The 17,718-nt window shown below is 37.8% G+C and overlaps 1 protein-coding gene across 1 annotated transcript; it reads right to left on the reverse strand.

Moving 5' to 3' along the window:
- Positions 1–770: 770 nt before the first annotated feature.
- Positions 771–12,048, reverse strand: LOC127425163 (protein eva-1 homolog B-like). The gene is made up of 3 exons (XM_051670855.1): positions 11,821–12,048; positions 4,517–4,642; positions 771–3,481 (listed from the first exon to the last, which is right to left on the reverse strand). The coding sequence occupies exons 2-3, from the start codon at positions 4,581–4,583 to the stop codon at positions 3,057–3,059; spliced, it is 492 nt and encodes a 163-aa protein (XP_051526815.1). The 5' UTR covers positions 4,584–4,642; positions 11,821–12,048; the 3' UTR covers positions 771–3,056.
- Between the last annotated feature and the right edge of the window lie 5,670 nt (positions 12,049–17,718).

A 17,718-nucleotide genomic window follows, 5' to 3' on the forward strand; every position in this document is an offset into this window, starting at 1 on the left:
GGGTGTTGATTTGATTGAACAGGGCTGGCAGTAATCAGGCCTTTGTGTGTCTAGTGATGAACCCCATTATGAATGCAGTTTCATAGATTTGGGGATTTAGTAACTAAGGGAGCAAATACTTTTTCATACAGGCCCAGTTGGTATTGGATAACTTTTTTTGCCTCTGTGAATAATTTAATCATTTAAAAACTGTATTTTGTGTTTACTCAGTCTGCCTTTTGTTTTATGTTAGATTTTGTTTGAATTTTTGAAACGGTTTAAAATGAGATATACACAAAAACAGAAGAAATCAGGATGGGGCAAATACATTTTCACAGAACTGTATAAACTGTAGAGTATGCAATAAGCCATGTGACTAGCATTTAATTCTGAATATAGCTTTACTCTTCATAGATTTAGATGAGAATAAGTTCGTATTTTGTTCAACTTAACATTGCTTAGAACGTGTATTTTGCTGCCCAATATCTCAGTGGAGCTTTCTGAAAGTTTCAAGGAACTTTAGATTGCATTCTTTAGATGCCTTCAAAATTGCACTTTCCAAGAACAAAAACGTTTTTTTTTTTTTTTTCTTCTTCTTTAACAGTCAGAGCAGGGGTATGGAAAAAGGAAATAGGAGGTGAGAGCTGAGACATTCAGGGTTATGAAAGGTGAAGGTCGTCTCTTCCTTTTGGAATTTTCGACTGGACATTTCTGGCACGTTCTCATTTATAATACACAGACTGACTTAAGTGTTCTGCTGTAAGCAGTTATCCATATGTGAAGATTTGGTATCATTGGAATTATTTTAATAGAAAATACGTATATATACAAAACACATTCTTTAAATGCTAAACTGTATATACAGACACATCAAATACATAGCACTTTTTCAAATCAAAATAAGCAAGTGCTTGTAAACCCAACCACAAAAAAAATGACCCAATCCTTTTTTTGAAAACCTCATGAAATCAGTTTTTGTACCTGTGTTGACATATTTCTTATACCTAACTTTGTTGAAACAGGATATATTGGAGACATAAGGACTTTTCCCTTTAAAAAACTAAAACATAAAGCCAATAGGCCTTAGGTACGTCACAGACAAAAAAGTGTTCCATTCAACTCGGAAAGTCGGAATTTCCACCCTCCTACTCGGAAACTCGAAATCGGTCTTCCAAAAACAAGCACGGAAATCCTGAACTCCGATTTCACAGAGATGTAGGTGTGTGATGGCTGCACCCATGTAGAGGAATGAAGTTTATGATAAACAATTACTTTTAAGCAAATAAAAATCATCAATGAGTAAAAATGATGACATTACATGATAACAAAACTTGTTTAGCAAACATTTGTGGAGATACGTGTGTAAAACATGGTCGTTTATCATCTCTTTTCATAATCATACACCTGTAGAACAAGTTATGGCATTGCATAGCATCGTTTATCCAGAACCCCTACCAAGGGGAGCCTACAAGGTTAGCAAAACTAAGCGTAATGCGGTGGTACATTGGCAAGGAGACCAGAGGCTGTTCTCAGAGATGTTTCAGTACGCTAAATAAACTACTTTTGTGAAGAAACACCTCATTTCCCTGCTAAAAAATACTATAGAAGTTCAAATGGTTTCCATTACGAATACAATTACGAGTCTAGTGTGTTTTGAGTCATATTCCATTAGGATTTTAATGGTTTCCATTTGTATTGGTCTCTAATGGTATACACTAGACCTAACAAGCCACCAATGGAAGCCAACACATTCCCAGTAAAGACCCACCCGGACCATTATAGTTTCCATTAAAACCAATACAATTAGCATTAAAATCATTAGAATTTCTGTGAGGCTTTCTATAAATTTTTTTCAGCAGGGTTTTTGGCTCAACCCATTCATTTCCATGATATCCACAAACGCCGATTTACTTAACACTGAACGCAGTTCATTGATGTCAGGACCGTTATACGATTGGTGTAAAGACACATGATCCAAGTTGACCATTATGCTCTCGCATATGGTAAACAGTCCAACACCTGTTAAGATAAAAGGAGTATTACAGTTTTGTTTCTTTAAATGTCATTTTCCGAGCACCGGGCAATTCAGTACATTTATGGTCGGAGATCGGAGATATATCAAGTAGGAATATCCCACATCTGACTTAGAATGGAACACTGCATTACTACTTGCTAGTTGGGACACGCTCATTCTAGAGAGCATTTGATTGGACAAAATCAGTGTAGTGTAGTGTAATTTTTTTAGTCTGTTTTCTTAGAAGACTACATTTGAAATGTGTATAACTCCTAGATATGTTAATTTTGGTCAACTTTTAAGAGTATTCTAGAACAGTACCTCAACTGGTATTGCTTCTGGACATCATGCAAAATGATTAACATGACAAAGGCTGAATTGGAACATTTACAATTTTACAACTGCACAAATAACAGTAGGATTGTGATTTACCAGCCTAACCCAAACAAACTGGGCCGGATATTGTATAAATATCAACCATTTTACCAAGTGACGGATGAATCAGAGTCAAAATATTGTAGAATTTGATTGAACACACAGCTATTGATGTCAACACCAAAAAAAAAAAATGGGAATGTGTTCTTCAGTTTTGATAGTTGATAAGCCCTTTTTACTACCCTAACTATGCATGTATTGTTAGTTTCATTTTATTTGCATGTAGCATTGTTTAACCTACTGTCCAGTCCCTCCTGTCCCTATTGGAACAGACCTGCGACCCATTTTTGACCAGTTGAGCACCACTGTTCAAGCACATAAATGGCTTAAAAAGCTAATATATGTGGACTTAAAGACACAAAACTCAAATTTTGATTTCATGGAGTCTTTAAAGGAAGATTTCATCCATGTCATCCATGTCTGGCACAGGGCCATTTGTAGGAATTGGCAAACTAGGCAGTCGCCTAGGGCACCAACAGCTAGGGTGGCACTAATGCAGTAGCCGCCCCTCCACACCCCCAGCAACCCTCCGGTCGACATAATGGTCAGAAATGGCCCTGCTTTGGCATTTCAGATCTATTTAAAAAAAAAAAAAAAGAAAGTGTTGTCCATGAGAGAAATCGTGCCACTAGTGATAGTGAACTCGACCGAGCGTGCCCGTGCCAGTCACCAAAATATCCGGCTGTCCGTTCCGCCAGATCTCCCTGACGATACGTTCTCTCTCCTCCAATCTCCTGGCTCTCTCCAGCTCCTCTGCTGAAGTAAAGACATTTACGCTCATAATAGTCCCGTTCCACTCGCTCTGATCGCTCATGGGGCTCATGGTGACTGTCGGGACTTCTAAGTCCTCGTTGTCTCCAGCCTCACTTTCCTCCTCCTCTTTGTCTTCCTCTTCCCCGCTGGACTCTTTAAGGCATCTCTTCTCTGGTGAGGAGGGTGTCTTTGTCTTTGAATGTGGTCTGCAGGAAATGCAGAGGATGAGGAGGACCAGGGCCAGGAGAAGACCCAAACATACACCCAACATGAAGTGCAGTGCAAAGCTCTCCATATTTTCTGTGTTGGATACATAGGGAGAAATAATAAATCATGAGTGAAAGATCTTATAGACTATGGCCATATACTTCTAACTTGAAGCTAGAATACAATCTCAATGCTCTCAATGCCACCACAATTGAAAAACGTTAGAATTTGGTACCAGTTCATTAATGTCCAATCTACAAAAAGTTCCAGTTAGAAAATAAAAAGCCATTTAGAGTCTGATGTCATAAAAGAACCTTCTTAAGTTCCACAAATAGCTCTCTATTCTCAAGTTACTTAGAAAATTATCTATTTACTGGTGCTTTAGGGTTAAGCCCCCCCCCGCCTGTGGCTTAACTCAAACCCCTTTAAAATAGAACTGAACTGGGACCATCTCAGCAATGTTCCAGGTTCCAGTCCATATTTTTTTCAGAGTGAATGGAAAGTGGACTGAGACCCAATCTTATCTAAAATGGAACGAAATAAGATCTAATAAACCCAATTGTAAGGTTAGCAACAGTGTAATTGCTGAGAGAACTCTAGTAGACCTTTTTGGTCCACTTAAAGTGGTCTGAATTTGGTTCTTAGATGTTTCAAGTGTGAAAACACACATAAAGAACCATATAGCCAACTCGAGAACAATGGCTCTTGATTAGAAATGAGGTCTTTACTGAACCTAAGGTGCTGTGAAGAACCGTTGAAGAACCATTATTTTTGAAGTTCTCAAATTTTTCCATTGTTATATGGTTTGTACATTAACTAGACTGATTAGACACAAAATAAAAACCTTAATTTCACCCTAAACACTTTCACCCTTTCTCTATGAGAAACACTTAAGCCATTTTTCAGAGTTGTTAAGCCAAATCCAACAGAACGCTTAAGTCCTTGGAATGGGCTGTTGTTTTGTCATTGGGGTCAGAAGTGTGAGGGGCCCCAGAATGTTATTTTTAAAAGAAAGTTTCATGGAACCGATCCAAAACTACTGTATATTAGATCTCCACCAGGTGCCTTTTTAGATTTAGATGTTTTTAACCTGGGTTGTAATGAAGTGTTTATGTTGAGTGGTCTTACCTTTTATATGGGCATAAGTAGCCATGCTGTTACTCAGCAGCTCCATGTCTTTCTGAATGGGATTCATGTTGATTCTTTTTGGTGGGCTCTAGCTGATTTTTTACTTTATTGCACCTCGGTCAGCCCCTGTTGTGAAAAAAACAATAAACATGTATGGATGGTTCATGGAGAGCAACTGTATGGTTAAAAAAGAACCCAATACAAATTTTTCAATTATAGTAATAGTAATGCTTGCCTAAGCAAACAGCACTAAACAAACATGCCCTTCCATGCACAAATAGATAAATATTCCATAACTTATTTCTTTTGGCCCCTGAGGCTGAAATTGCACTAATTGTGCCATTAGCCTTGTTGCCTGAATGTGCAAAGCATACGTTTATTTCCACTCAGGCCATTTGGAACAGTTGTTGTTATTGCATTGACCCAAGATTCACTCTGAGCTCCCAGACAGATTTTCCCATTTTTCCCACTAGAACCGAGATTTGATTACGACTTTCACATGCATACCCAGGGTCCATTTGGGACCCTTTCCCTGGGAAACTGGGAAGATTCCAGCTCGTGTCACTCTCTCCGTGCATGAAGTGAGGATGGGGAGAATTAAAGCTGAACATCTGGGATCAGGATTTCCCAAGAAAACTTCAACCGTCATGAGCCAGAACCACACGAGTCCTTCATAAGTGTTATTATTGTTAACAGAAACTAAATGAAAATAATGTGAAACTAAAGTAAAAATAAAAAAAATATACATAGTTGGAAGAAATGAAACTAAACCACATTTAATGACTTTTCATTAACTAACTAAAGTAAAATAAAAATGACCATGAATTAATTTTAGTTTTTGACAGTGCATTAACAAATTTGAAACCTTTATAACCCACCTTCAATATACATAAAATGCCAAAATATAGCGATAACAGGCTTGAGAAATGTAACCTTATTAAACATATTTAAATGATGTCAGTCAATGCATTAACTATGGCAGTCCTAAAATACAAAAAACAAACTAAAATAAAAATATACTGAAAAGCTAAAACTTAACTGAAACTAGAAAACTAAATGAAAGCTTAATTTATACAATGGAAGAAACCAACTTTTTATCCCCCTGAACGAACTAAAACACCCTAGGCAAACTGAGCTTGCGTTTTTACTATGCAACGCAAAGTTTGTGTTGAGCACCATATAAAAAAAGCATCCTTTTGAACTTCAGAGAGACAAGCTCCAAAGTTATCCACTTTTAACGTTAAGATAGTGCTAGCGTTAAGTAGCCTAGCTAGCTACAATCTCCTCAGCTAGCATGCACGATTGTTAATAAAGAATGTCACGTCCAAACCAAAGATTAATTTTAACCAATCATCAGTGCTCTGACTAGTTTAGGGATGTGTACATACAGGAGAAATATTTCTTTAGCAGAACAAAAACGTCAGTGCATTTCATCATGATGTTTCGGCGAACTAAATTAAGACTATTTGCCCTGAAAATAAACATCTGTGGTAATATACTTCCAAAAAATTGAAGAAAGAACGTGTGACATCATTTCAAACAAAATCTGGCCAAAAAGAAGAGACTTATGTCTCTGCATAACAAAAATGGGCTTTTCCCAATCAGTAAACCATTGAGATTCCTTACTTTCATTGGATAGTTTAGAAACGCCCATCCCGGTTTGAAAACGGCTACAGATTTGAAAACACCAATTATTGTTCCGCAGAGACCTATACTTCAGAAAGGTGATTTTGAGTTTGTTGTGGTGGTTCAAAAACATCTTGCCAGCTTGAATTTTTTAGGAAAACTTCGTACTGGCTGCTATTGGTCCATGTTATCGGTGGGTGTGACCCGGTGCTTCACCTACTTTGTTGGCTGCTTTCTAGTTGATTTCTTCACTCAGTCGAGGTTAGTCAGCATGAACGCAATGCAGAGTTGCCGAGCTGGTTCAAATTCACCAACATTTGTACGATTGTTCACGTAGAGACGTTTTATATTAAATGATTTTTTTTATGAAGTCTACAGAAGTATACCAAAATACAATAACAGATGGTAAACGGAGCATATGGCCACATATAGCGTATAAGTGTTAGCATTAATGCCATGAATGCAGAATGTAAACATGATCAATTACACATTATCTACTGCATAAATTTTACTTTACATAAATACAAAGTGTTTAAATCAACTTATTTTACTGATCTCATGTGGATTCTATTCATAAAATGAGGCAAATAGTCATTGATAACACATTTTTATGTCACATGAAGTCTAAGCCAGCAGCGTAGACGTGTCTGAATGTAAAAAAAAAAAAAAAAACAGTATACAGTTGCTAGACTGTTTCCACTTTCTCTCTAGCTTTAAGCGAAGAAGTTTGCGGGGGCTTGGGTAGCTCAGTGGTAAAAGACTCTGGCTACCACCCCTGGAGTTCGCTAGTTCGAATCCCAGGGTGTGCTGAGTGACTCCAGCCAGGTCTCCTAAGCAACCAAATTGGCCGGTTGCTAGGGAGGGTAGAGTCACATGGGGTAACCTCCTCGTGGTCGCTATAATGTGGTTCGTTCTCGGTGGGGCGCGTGGTGAGTTGGGCGCGGATGCCGCGGTGGATGGCGTGAAGCCTCCACACGCGCTATGTCTCCGTGTCAATGCGCTCAACAAGCCACGTGATAAGATGCGTGGATTGACGGTCTCAGATGCGGAGGCAGCTGGGATTCGTCCTCCGCCACCCGGATTGAGGCGAGGCGAATCACTACGCGACCATGAGGACTTAAAACGCACTGGGAATTGGGCATTCCAAATTGGGTGAAAAAGGAAAAAAAAAAAAGAAGTTCGCTGTGAGTCCTTAAATGTGCTGTAAGCGATATCAACCGATATCAGCTACTTCCACGAGACTGAGCCGTTGGATAAGCCACGCCCCCTCTTTCCAAAACCCCAAACTCCAAAGATACCAAAAGTACTTTTTTGAGAGCAGAAAAGGTTGTTAAAGCAACAGCTGCAAAATAGTGCCCTAAACTGACAACTGTTATGAGCAACATGGCATAAAAATGCAGTAAGCCTCAATACTTCGCTGCAACTACAATACTATGAAAATGCGCAAAATGATTGACAGGCAGAAAGCGACATTGTCCACGGACACATTTGTTTGCTTTTTACAGACAGTGAGATATCTCAGGACACTTATTTCATTAACATCTTTCAGGGAGTAGGAAAATTTTTTGCATACCTTTCCATGAAAATAATAGCTTACAGCACCTTTAAGTATAAATTAAAGGAATATTCAGTGTTCAACACAAATTAAGCTCAGTCAACAGAATTGGTGGCATAATGATGATTACCACAATATATATTCTGACTTGTCCCTCCTTTTCTTTATAAAAAAAAAAAAAGCAAAAGTCTGGGTTCCAGTAAATGGGTTCCAAAGTAAATGGGGCCAATCTGTAAACGTTAAAATACTCACTGTTTCAAAAATATAGCCACAAGACATAAACAATAAGTGTGTAAACAGGATTTTAGTGTGATTAAATCGTCTACTAACCTTTTCTGTGTCAAGTAATATCCAATTTTAACTTTTTTTCCATGCTGATGTAATACTGCAAACCCTAAAACGACCATAAAAGCGACGATTTAAACAATTTTACAGCTCAAATAATACACACGTTTTAACAGAAGAATTCATGTAAGTGCTTTTATAAAATTATAAGCTTAAACCCTCCAAATATTGGCCTCATTCACTTCCATTGTAAGTGCCTCACTATAACCTTGATTTTGGTTTTTTACGAAAAGTAAAAAAAATTTTTTTGTAGTACTCAACATTATGCCACAATTGCTGTTGATTGAGATTAAACCTGCACTGAACCAGGAATATTCCTTTAAGTATACTAGCAGAGTGAATAATTAAGAGAACTAAACTAACTTGAAAGGACTAATTGAAAATAAAATAGAACTAAAAATGTGTCAGAGCCACACGAGTTCTTGATGTGCGCTGGGTGAGAAACTCCTCCGGCCCCAGTGAGGAAACACTAAAAACCGTGAGGCTATAAATGTGGTGACTCCCTGTGAGCGTCCACACCATAAAACCCACAGTCGCTGAGACCATGCCGAGATCACGGAAGAGGTGCCATGTTATTGTCTTCCTGTTTGTTTCCTCTTGGGGCCTGTAATTACAGCAAACTTTAATCTACACCATTAACTCCCAAAGTCTCAGACGCCTTGATCTGTATCTGCCACGCTTTTGGCAGAACAAGGGCACACATTTAGAGCGAAGTACATTGTGTTCACTGCAGTTGCTGTTCCTTGGGTTAAAATGTTTAAAACTTCCCAAAAGATGCCCAGAAGAACATTTCATTGCTCAGATGGAATGGAGTTCTCAGTTATGTTTCATTTAAGTATCAACTTTCTTTCAGATGTTTCTCCTAAATGCCTCAGGAGAAGTAAAATTAGAGACCATTACTGCATAAAGTATGGATTAAAAAATTAATGTAGAAAGCATAGTTTGGATCATTTGGTCTTGAAAGAATTTGATGAGAACTGTTTGAGTTTATATTGAGATTTTTCACTTTTGACTGCAAACTTTGGCTGTTTGGCATCTTGGCAAACCTGAGCACAGTCTGGGACGTTGTTGAGCTTTCTAGAGGAGACATGTGTGAGATTACTGGGGTCTTTTTCTCAAGACTTGTGCAAACGTCTCCATTTGTTCTCCATTTCGCTGTCTACGAGAAGCTATTGAAAATTTTAAGATATCTCATTAGATTTAAGTTTTTGTTTTATTTTAAATGAAACACTTAAGACAAAGTTGATACTGAAATATAAATAAAAGCAAATCTATCAAGCTCTGAAATATCAACCTTTGACCAGTACAGTTTGCCTATGAGATGTTTAGATAATACTTCAAGACGTTAAACGTTTCTGTCTCCTCCAGGATGTCAAGAAGATCCTGAAATTCTGTGAAGCCCCTCCAAATCCAAAGAGACAATGTGGTTTAACAAGCACAAACTATATTCTCTCACATAAGCAAATGACAAACAAAAACTAGGATGCTAGGAATGAGAGATTACTCTAGAAGCTTGTAAACACTGTCATGTCCTTCTCCAAGCAGCAATTAGTGTGGGACGTTTGCCACAAGCTCCAAATATACTCCTGTTTAAAAAACAGCATACACAACAGACAGTGGCTAACTGGCCCTTCAGTAGTGAATCACCAAGACAAAACATCTTTGAAACATACCATCTCCCACCCGTCAGACCAATTCCCAGAAGAGCAAACCTGCAGAAGGCATGTAGCGGCAGATGTTTGGAAAACTTGCTGAGCTCATTTGTTTTTCAGTATGTTCACCTTAAAGCACCCAATCAGAGTCCAGCTCTGTTCTATATGAGCATCTTGTTGTTCCAAAGTCATGTGTCAAGTATCATTATCTTAGGATTGTAGTTTTGTCATAATCAAAACAAACCTATTACAGTTCTACATGCAGTACTACTGTCGGTTATTGTATGAAAGAATATGTGGTGATCTATACTAATCAATTTTTTGTTTGGAAACACCGTCATCATTTTCCAAAGTATGTGGTAATGGGGAGCCTTTTCGAAAGTCTCCATTTTTGGTGAAGGAAAACAGTTTTAGCGTGGATGAGAGGTGTATATGTAGTGAAATGAATTCATTTTCTAACAAAAACGGATTAGTGTGTGCGTGGCCTAAACTACAAGCTACTCATAACTTAAAGTAGTTCAACTACAGTCAAGCTACTCCCTTAAAAAAGTAGTTAGCTATACTACAAATTACTTACAAAAAGTAGCTGCACACATTGAAGCTATTGATAGAAGAAAATATTTTTTTAAAACTTCGAAATATACTTCAATATATACAGCAGCAATTAAAGGTGCACTCAGTAATTTTTTTTCCTCATTAAAAAAGTTTAACTCCTAAAGACGTGAATTGTAATTTTGCAATATATGTAGGAAGTCATGAGCTCTCAAATTAAAATGAAAACTCCAGTCATATCAGTAACATTATAAAAGCTATTTTATTCTACATGGAGAGGGTCCGCACATGGGGGCTGCCATGTTAAAATCACATGACCAGCTGAATACTACTCGCTTAATCTCAGTAACCGTCCTGTTATTTGACACTTTCAATCACTGATTAAAGTAATCATGGCTGACTGTGAATAGTTAATTTCTACAATGACCATTTAATTTTAAATGATGCTGCATCCACACCACTAGGTGTCAGTGTAAGTCCAAGGTGACACAAAGACAAAAGTTGATGAGTGCACCTTTAACTAAATATTTAGCTTCAAAAAAGAAGGCAAAGCCCCTTTTAGGCAGCGAGGGGCTAAAGTGAATCAGTGAATCGTTTATTTGAACTAGTTTATTTACATGAAGCATCTGAGCGAACCGACTCTAAATATAAGTGAATCGTTTATTTTAACTGGTTCATTTTACACGAACCATCCGAAAGAACCGATTCACTTAAATGATTCAGATTTCCCAGCGCTATATGCGACAGAGAGGACGGCTGAGGTGAGCACGTTTGTTGGCGTTCGCAATTAAATGTAGTGTTTTGTGACGCTAAACCGCAACTTGTTGGTAAATGTTGCTCATTACTGGACAAAGCTACACTATTGTGAAAATAGCTGAGCTAATGTCACCCACGCTACTGAAAAATACAATTAGGATATTAGCATTGCTTAGTTTTTTATTATTTATTTCCCCAGACTGATTGCTATAGTGTGCTGTAGGTGGTTGCTAGGGCATTTCTAGGTGGTTGCTAGGGTGGTTGCAAGGTGGTTTCTTACTGACCCAAGTTAAAAGAGCACTCCCTCAATTCTCTGACCCCGTTTACACCCGATATTATTAAGATGCGTTTCGGGTGATATGATATTCTGGTCCCTAAATGTGGTTTAGTTCCCTCCTTCATTGTAGGTTCATTGTATTTTTTTATTTTTTATTTTTTTGTAATAACACACCTTTCCTTAGCAACATTGCAGGATGAGTTGTGTTCACTAAATATCATAATTGCATAATAAACAAAAGATTTTAGATTGAATGACAGCCTCAGCCACAATTCACTTCCATTGCATCTGTTTTTCATACAATGGTGACAGAGCCTGCCATACTGTCTTACTACTTCTTTTGTTTTCCATGGAAGAAAGAAAGTCATACAGGTTTGTAACATCATGAAGGTGAGTAAACGACAACAGAATTTTCATTTATGAGTGAACTGTTCTTTTAAGTATATATGCCAGCAAAACACTGTAAACAAATCCAGCCTGTATGTCACAATTTTATCTGACATCAGGACAATTTTTAATGTCAAAGTTTAATATTTCTTACCTGTTATCAAACCTTCATTCAAACCCAAGAACTGTCAGACAGATGAGTCCCATATCCAGAGGGCAAAGGCGGTGTGACCTCACCACACCGGGACACTAATCAGAGATGTTTTAAGTTCTTTGCATGAGCCAGAATCAAACAGACTGACAGACTCTCACTCTCTCTCTCTGCTCTTTCACATGTCTATACCTGACATCAGGGAAAAATGTGCAGCAACTCAAGCAGCCCTCTGTGGTCACACATACACAGCTTTCTCTCTCTCTCTCTCTCTCTCTCTCTCTCTCTCTCTCTCTCGGACCAGACGATAGAAAAGCAGTTTGGTTAAAGGGAGGCGTTTCCTGTCAGAGGGGAAAATAGAGTAAGGGAGGGGCACACGACATGAGACTAGAATTTACACCCTCGGGATGGAAGTATGGTCCATGCCACATTTCACACCCGCTAGCCACCGGATCAGTGTAAACCTGTACTATTGGTGCACACATGTATTTTGAATGTGTTGTGTGGTTGTAGAGACAGCAGTAAAACTATGTTTGTTTTAGGTCCAGGCAGTGTATAGATGCTGGGCTAAATGTAGTTTGTATTGTCTTTAAAGTTTCTATAAAATGGACAAGAATCTAGACCAACGAGTATCTTAAATATACTGTATATTCTAGTATTCTATAGTTTATACAATATGTTGTGGCCCCAAACAGTATTTTAAGCCATTATTAAAAATGTATGAATGTCTTAGCAACATGTAATAAAATGTAATGTTTTGGGAAAGCTGCTATAAAACTGTAGCTTCACAAACTACAAGCTAATTAAACTATAGTCAAGCAACTCTTTTAAAAATGTATGCATCTACACTACAAGTTACTAATAAAAGGTATTAAACTACATTGAAGCAAGATTTTTTAAATAAATATATAACAATAATATTCTACTATTTAATTCTGCTATCAGAAGTTCTGATCCTAGAATTAAATAATATAACCTAATAATAAGGCTATATACTTAATTAGGGTGACATTAAACAATAAGGGTGGCAACATTAAATATTGAACATATAAATGTATACTTTAATAATATTTAATATAACTGAGTGGAAATATAGTGATAAACAACAGCAATTTGCTTCATAATTTTTTTAATGCAATTTTGCTTTAAATCAATTTCTTCAGAATCGATATGATAAGTGTGGGTGAGAAACAGATCAATATTTAAGTCCTTTTTTTTTTACTATAAAAATTATCCTCCCTGCCCAGAAGGTGGCGATATGCACATAGAATGTGAAACAAAATAAGAATAATGGAAATGAAAGTGTAGATTGATGGTAAAAAAGGACTTAAATATTGATCTGTTTCTCACCCGCACCTATCATATCACTTCTGAAGACATGGATTAAACCACTGTAGTCATATGGATTACTTGTATGCTGCCTTTATGTGCTTTCTGGATCTTCACAAATCTGGCCACCGTTCACTTGCATTGTAAAGACCTACAGAGCTGAGATATTCTTGTAAATATCTTTGTTCGTGTTCAACAGAAGAAAGAAAATCACACACATCTGGGATGGCATGAGGGTGGGTAAATGATGTGAGAACTTTTATTTCTGTGTGAACTTTCACTTTAAGGCTGCGCTGGGGCTCAAGTGAATAATTTATATGAAATAGTTAATTTACGTGAAATGTCTGAACGAACTAAAATAAATTGTTCCCAACATTAAAAACAAGTGAATTGTTTATCTTAACTGGTTAATTTACATGAACTGTCCGTAAGAACTGATTCACTTAAATTATTTTTATTTTCCAGCGCTATAAAATAAAAAGCATTTGGACACTTTCTGGTTGTCAAACATTAGTGGAACACAGTTAATGTGATGAACTACACCTGTTGTTACTTTGCTTGAACACTTGTGTGAACTTTACAGGAACTGTTTTTTTTATACAACTCCAGTTGTTTAAAAGTAAATGCAACAATGGCTCATAAAGTGAAGTTAGTTCATAGAAAAGCTCTAGCATCATTTGTTTGCAGATGCCAATTGGTTTGATATTTTGTTGCTAATGCAATGACATTTGGGGGCCACTCTGCACTCACTTTGCACTTTATTAGGAACACTTTGGTCCTAATTAAGTGCCCAACGTGGTTTTCTACTGTTGTAGCCTATCCGCCTCAAGGATTAACATGTGCTTTCTGAGATGCTATTCTACTCACTACAATTGTACAGAGTGGTTATCTGAGTTACCATAACCCTTCTGTCAGCTTGAACCAGTCTGGCCATTCTCTGTTGACCTCTCTCATCAACAAGGCGTTTCCATACCCAGAACTGCTGCTCACTGGATGTGTTTTGTTTTTTGCTCCATTCTGAGTAAACTCTAGAGACTGTTGTGTGTGAAAATTCCAGGAGATCAGCAGTTACAGAAATACTCAAACCAGCCCATCTGGCACCAACAATCATGCCACTGTTGAAATCACTGAGATCACATTTTTCCCCATTCTGATGGTTGATGTGAACATTAGCTGAAGCTCCTGGCCCGTATCTGGATGATTTTATGCACTGCACTGCTGCTACACGATTGGCTGATTAGATAATCGCATGAATAAGTAGGTGTACAGATGTTCCTAATAAAGTGAGTATATTTTACAAAGGAAGACAAAATAAACCTCAAATATGCAGAGCTCATAAATGTGACAACTTAAACATGTCAAACTCCGACCATCTTTGTTGATGTCTTTCTCATTTTGACTCAGATGCCTAAATTAAGTTTCTCTTAGCCTACGTAAGCTTGAATAAGACCAAACGCCCAGCCTCTGGGGTGGGACACGTCCAACATGCCAGAGAGCTCTGTGTGTTCAGGGTTTCACTCCGTGGGGTAGAACAGGAAATGGCTGCAACGGGCACCATGCCTGCAGCTTCAGGCTACTGCTGGATTAAAAGAGCTCTTTGTGTTTCATTCTAAAGAGAGGTAGACTCCTTGAGAGACTCTAAACTGATTCATGTGTCGTCCCAACCCTTTAGCTATGACTCAATTGAAAAGTTTGACAGTAAACTGGGGCCATGCTACACGAAAATATGTGTTTGTTGTGTCTGCGAGAGACAAAGAGATATTACTGAATGCAGATTCATGACTTCAATGTGGGAACATGGGGTAAATTTATGACAAAGGAACAGTTCACCAGTTCACAAGATTTTTAGAAGAATATCTCAGATCTGTAGGTCTATACAATGCAAGTCAACAGTGTCCAAAACTTTGAAGCTCATAAAAGCACGTATAAAAGTACTCCATACGACTCCAGTGGTTAAATCCATGTCTTCAGAAGCAATATAGTAAGTGTGGACAAGAAATAAATTAATATTGAAGTCCTTTTTTACTATTAATTCTCCTCCCTGCCCAGAAGATGGCGATATGCACAAAGAATGCAAACTGGTGAAAACAAAATAACTCCTCTTAGTTCACACTTACCATATTGCTTCTGAAGACATGGATTAAAACACTGGAGTCGTATGGAGTACATTTATGCGGCTTTATGTGCTTTTCTGAGCTTCAAAGTTTTGGACCCTTTTCACTTGTATTGTATGGACCAACAGAGCTGAGATATTCTTCTAAAAATATTCGTTTTTGTTCTGCAGAAGAAAGAAAGTCATACACATCTGGGATGGCATGAGGGTGAGTAAATGATAGTTTTGGGTGAACTATCCCTTAAACATGACAGCTCAATATATGAAGGAAAGCAAGTTGAGTTAAAGTGATAGTTCATGCAAAAATAAAAATTCTGTCATTTACTGAACCTCATGTTGCTCGAAACCTATATGACCTTTTTTTCTGTGTAAACAGATTTGCTTAATTTGACTATTTTCATCACAGTCAACACCTTTAATTTTCTAAATATATAATTTTTTTTAATGTTGTGTAACATTTTTGTTTACCAGAATACTGTTTTCATGTGAATGTGGCTTGTGTATGGACAACAATGAGGCTTGTGAATTATTTCAAAGCTGCTGATTATGTGGTGACTGAAAACCTGCTTCCTCATGCACAATGCCATAATGTTTGTAGAATTCTGCAAGCAAAATAACATTGTTCCAAAATAAGACAAAAAACCTCAGTCACTCTTACCACACTGACCACAAGCTGAAGGCCATTTTAGGAGACAAAAGTATTTGAATTCCATTAGTTTGAATCTGTTGGATCTAAATACAGTTGTGCTCAGAATTTGTAATTGGTGATATATGTACCATTTTTAAAGAAAACATGAGTGAGCAGACAAACACATTTCTTTTTTTTCTTATGGGATTCATATTCAACTGTAGGTTATAACAGAATGGCACAATCATAAAACAAAACATGGCAACAAAGAAAAAAATGAAATGACCCCTGATCAAAAGTCTGCATACCCTTAGTTCTTAATACTGTGTATTGCCCCCTTTAGCATCAATGACAGCGTGCAGTCTTTTGTAATAGTCGTCTATGAGGCCCCAAATTCTTGCAGGTGATATAGCTGCCCATTTGTCTTGGCAAAATGCCTCCAGCTCATGCAAAGTCTTTAGTCGTCTTGCATGATCCGCACGTTTCAGATCTCCTCAGAGTGGCTCGATGATATTAAGATCAGGAGACTGTGATGGCCACTCCAGAACCTTCACCTTTTTCTGCTGTAACCACTGGAGGGTCAACTTGGCCTTGTGCTTTAGGGTCATTGTCGTACTGGAAAGTCCAAGAGCATCCCATGCGCAGCTATCATGCAGAAGAATGCAAATTGTCTGCCAGTATTTTCCGATAACATGCTGCATTCATCTTGCCATCAATTTTCACAAGATTCCCCATAACTTTAGAGCTCACACACCCCCAAAACATCAGTGAGCCACCACCATGCTTCACAGTGGGGATGGTATTCTTTTCACTATAGGCCTTGTTGACCCCTCTCCAAACATGGCGCTTATGGTTGTGACCATAAAGCTCCATTTTGGTCTCGTCACTCCAAATTTCAGTGTGCCAGAAGCTGTGAGGCGTGTCAAGGTGTTGTCGGGCATATTGTAACCGGGATTTTTTGTGGCATTGGCGCAGTAAAGGCTTCTAACAACTTGACCATGCAGCTCATTTTTGTTCAAGTATCGTCGTATTGTGCTCCTTGAAACAACCACACTGTCTTTTACCAGAGCAGCCTGTATTTCTCCTGAGGTTACCTGTGGGTTTTTCTTTGTATCCCGAACAATTCTTCTGGCAGTTGTGGCTGAAATCTTTCTTGGTCTACCTGACCTTGGCTTGGTATCAAGAGATCCCTGAATTTTCCACTTCTTAATAAGTGATTGAACTGTACTGACTGGCATTTTCAAGGCTTTGGATATCTTTTTATATCCTTTTCCATCTTTATAAAGTTCCATTACCTTGTTACGCAGGTCTTTTGACAGTTCTTTTCTGCTCCCCATGGCTCAGTATCTAGCCTGCTCAGTGCATCCACGTGAGAGCTAACAAACTCATTGACTATTTATACACAGACACTAATTGCAATTTAAACCTGTGTGTGTCTCCTTGTGTGTTTGTAACAAGGCCAAACATTCAAGGGTATGTAAACTTTTGATCAGGGCCATTTGGGTGATTTCTGTTATCATTATGATTTAAAAAGGAGCCAAACAACTATGGGATAATAAATGACTTCATACGATCACTATCCTTAAATAAAAGACAGTTTTTTTGCATGATCAGTCATATTTTCAAAATCAATGCCAAAATTTCACAATTTCTGCCAGGATATGCAAACTTTTGAGCACAACTGTAGCTTCAGAAATGGCTAAGGCTCATTACATGAAGTTACTCTTAAGCTTTACATTAAATTATTGAAGCAATATCTCCAGTAGTTTGACTGAATTACGTTGAATGATTAATTTCAAAGCCAGCACAGGAACTGTTCTGTTAAATGCTA

Source organism: Myxocyprinus asiaticus, chromosome 34 (genome assembly GCF_019703515.2).
Source record: "Myxocyprinus asiaticus isolate MX2 ecotype Aquarium Trade chromosome 34, UBuf_Myxa_2, whole genome shotgun sequence".
NCBI lineage: Eukaryota > Metazoa > Chordata > Actinopteri > Cypriniformes > Catostomidae > Myxocyprinus > Myxocyprinus asiaticus.

What these genes read in the sequence shown, in the direction of transcription:
- LOC127425163 (XM_051670855.1), bottom strand. Translation starts at nt 4,583, where the DNA reads ATGAATCCCATTCAGAAAGACATGGAGCTGCTGAGTAACAGCATGGCT. An exon ending in TACTTATGCCCATATAAAAG is followed by an intron (nt 3,482 to 4,516) that starts GTAAGACCACTC and finishes TATCCAACACAG; the next exon opens with AAAATATGGAGAGCTTTGCA.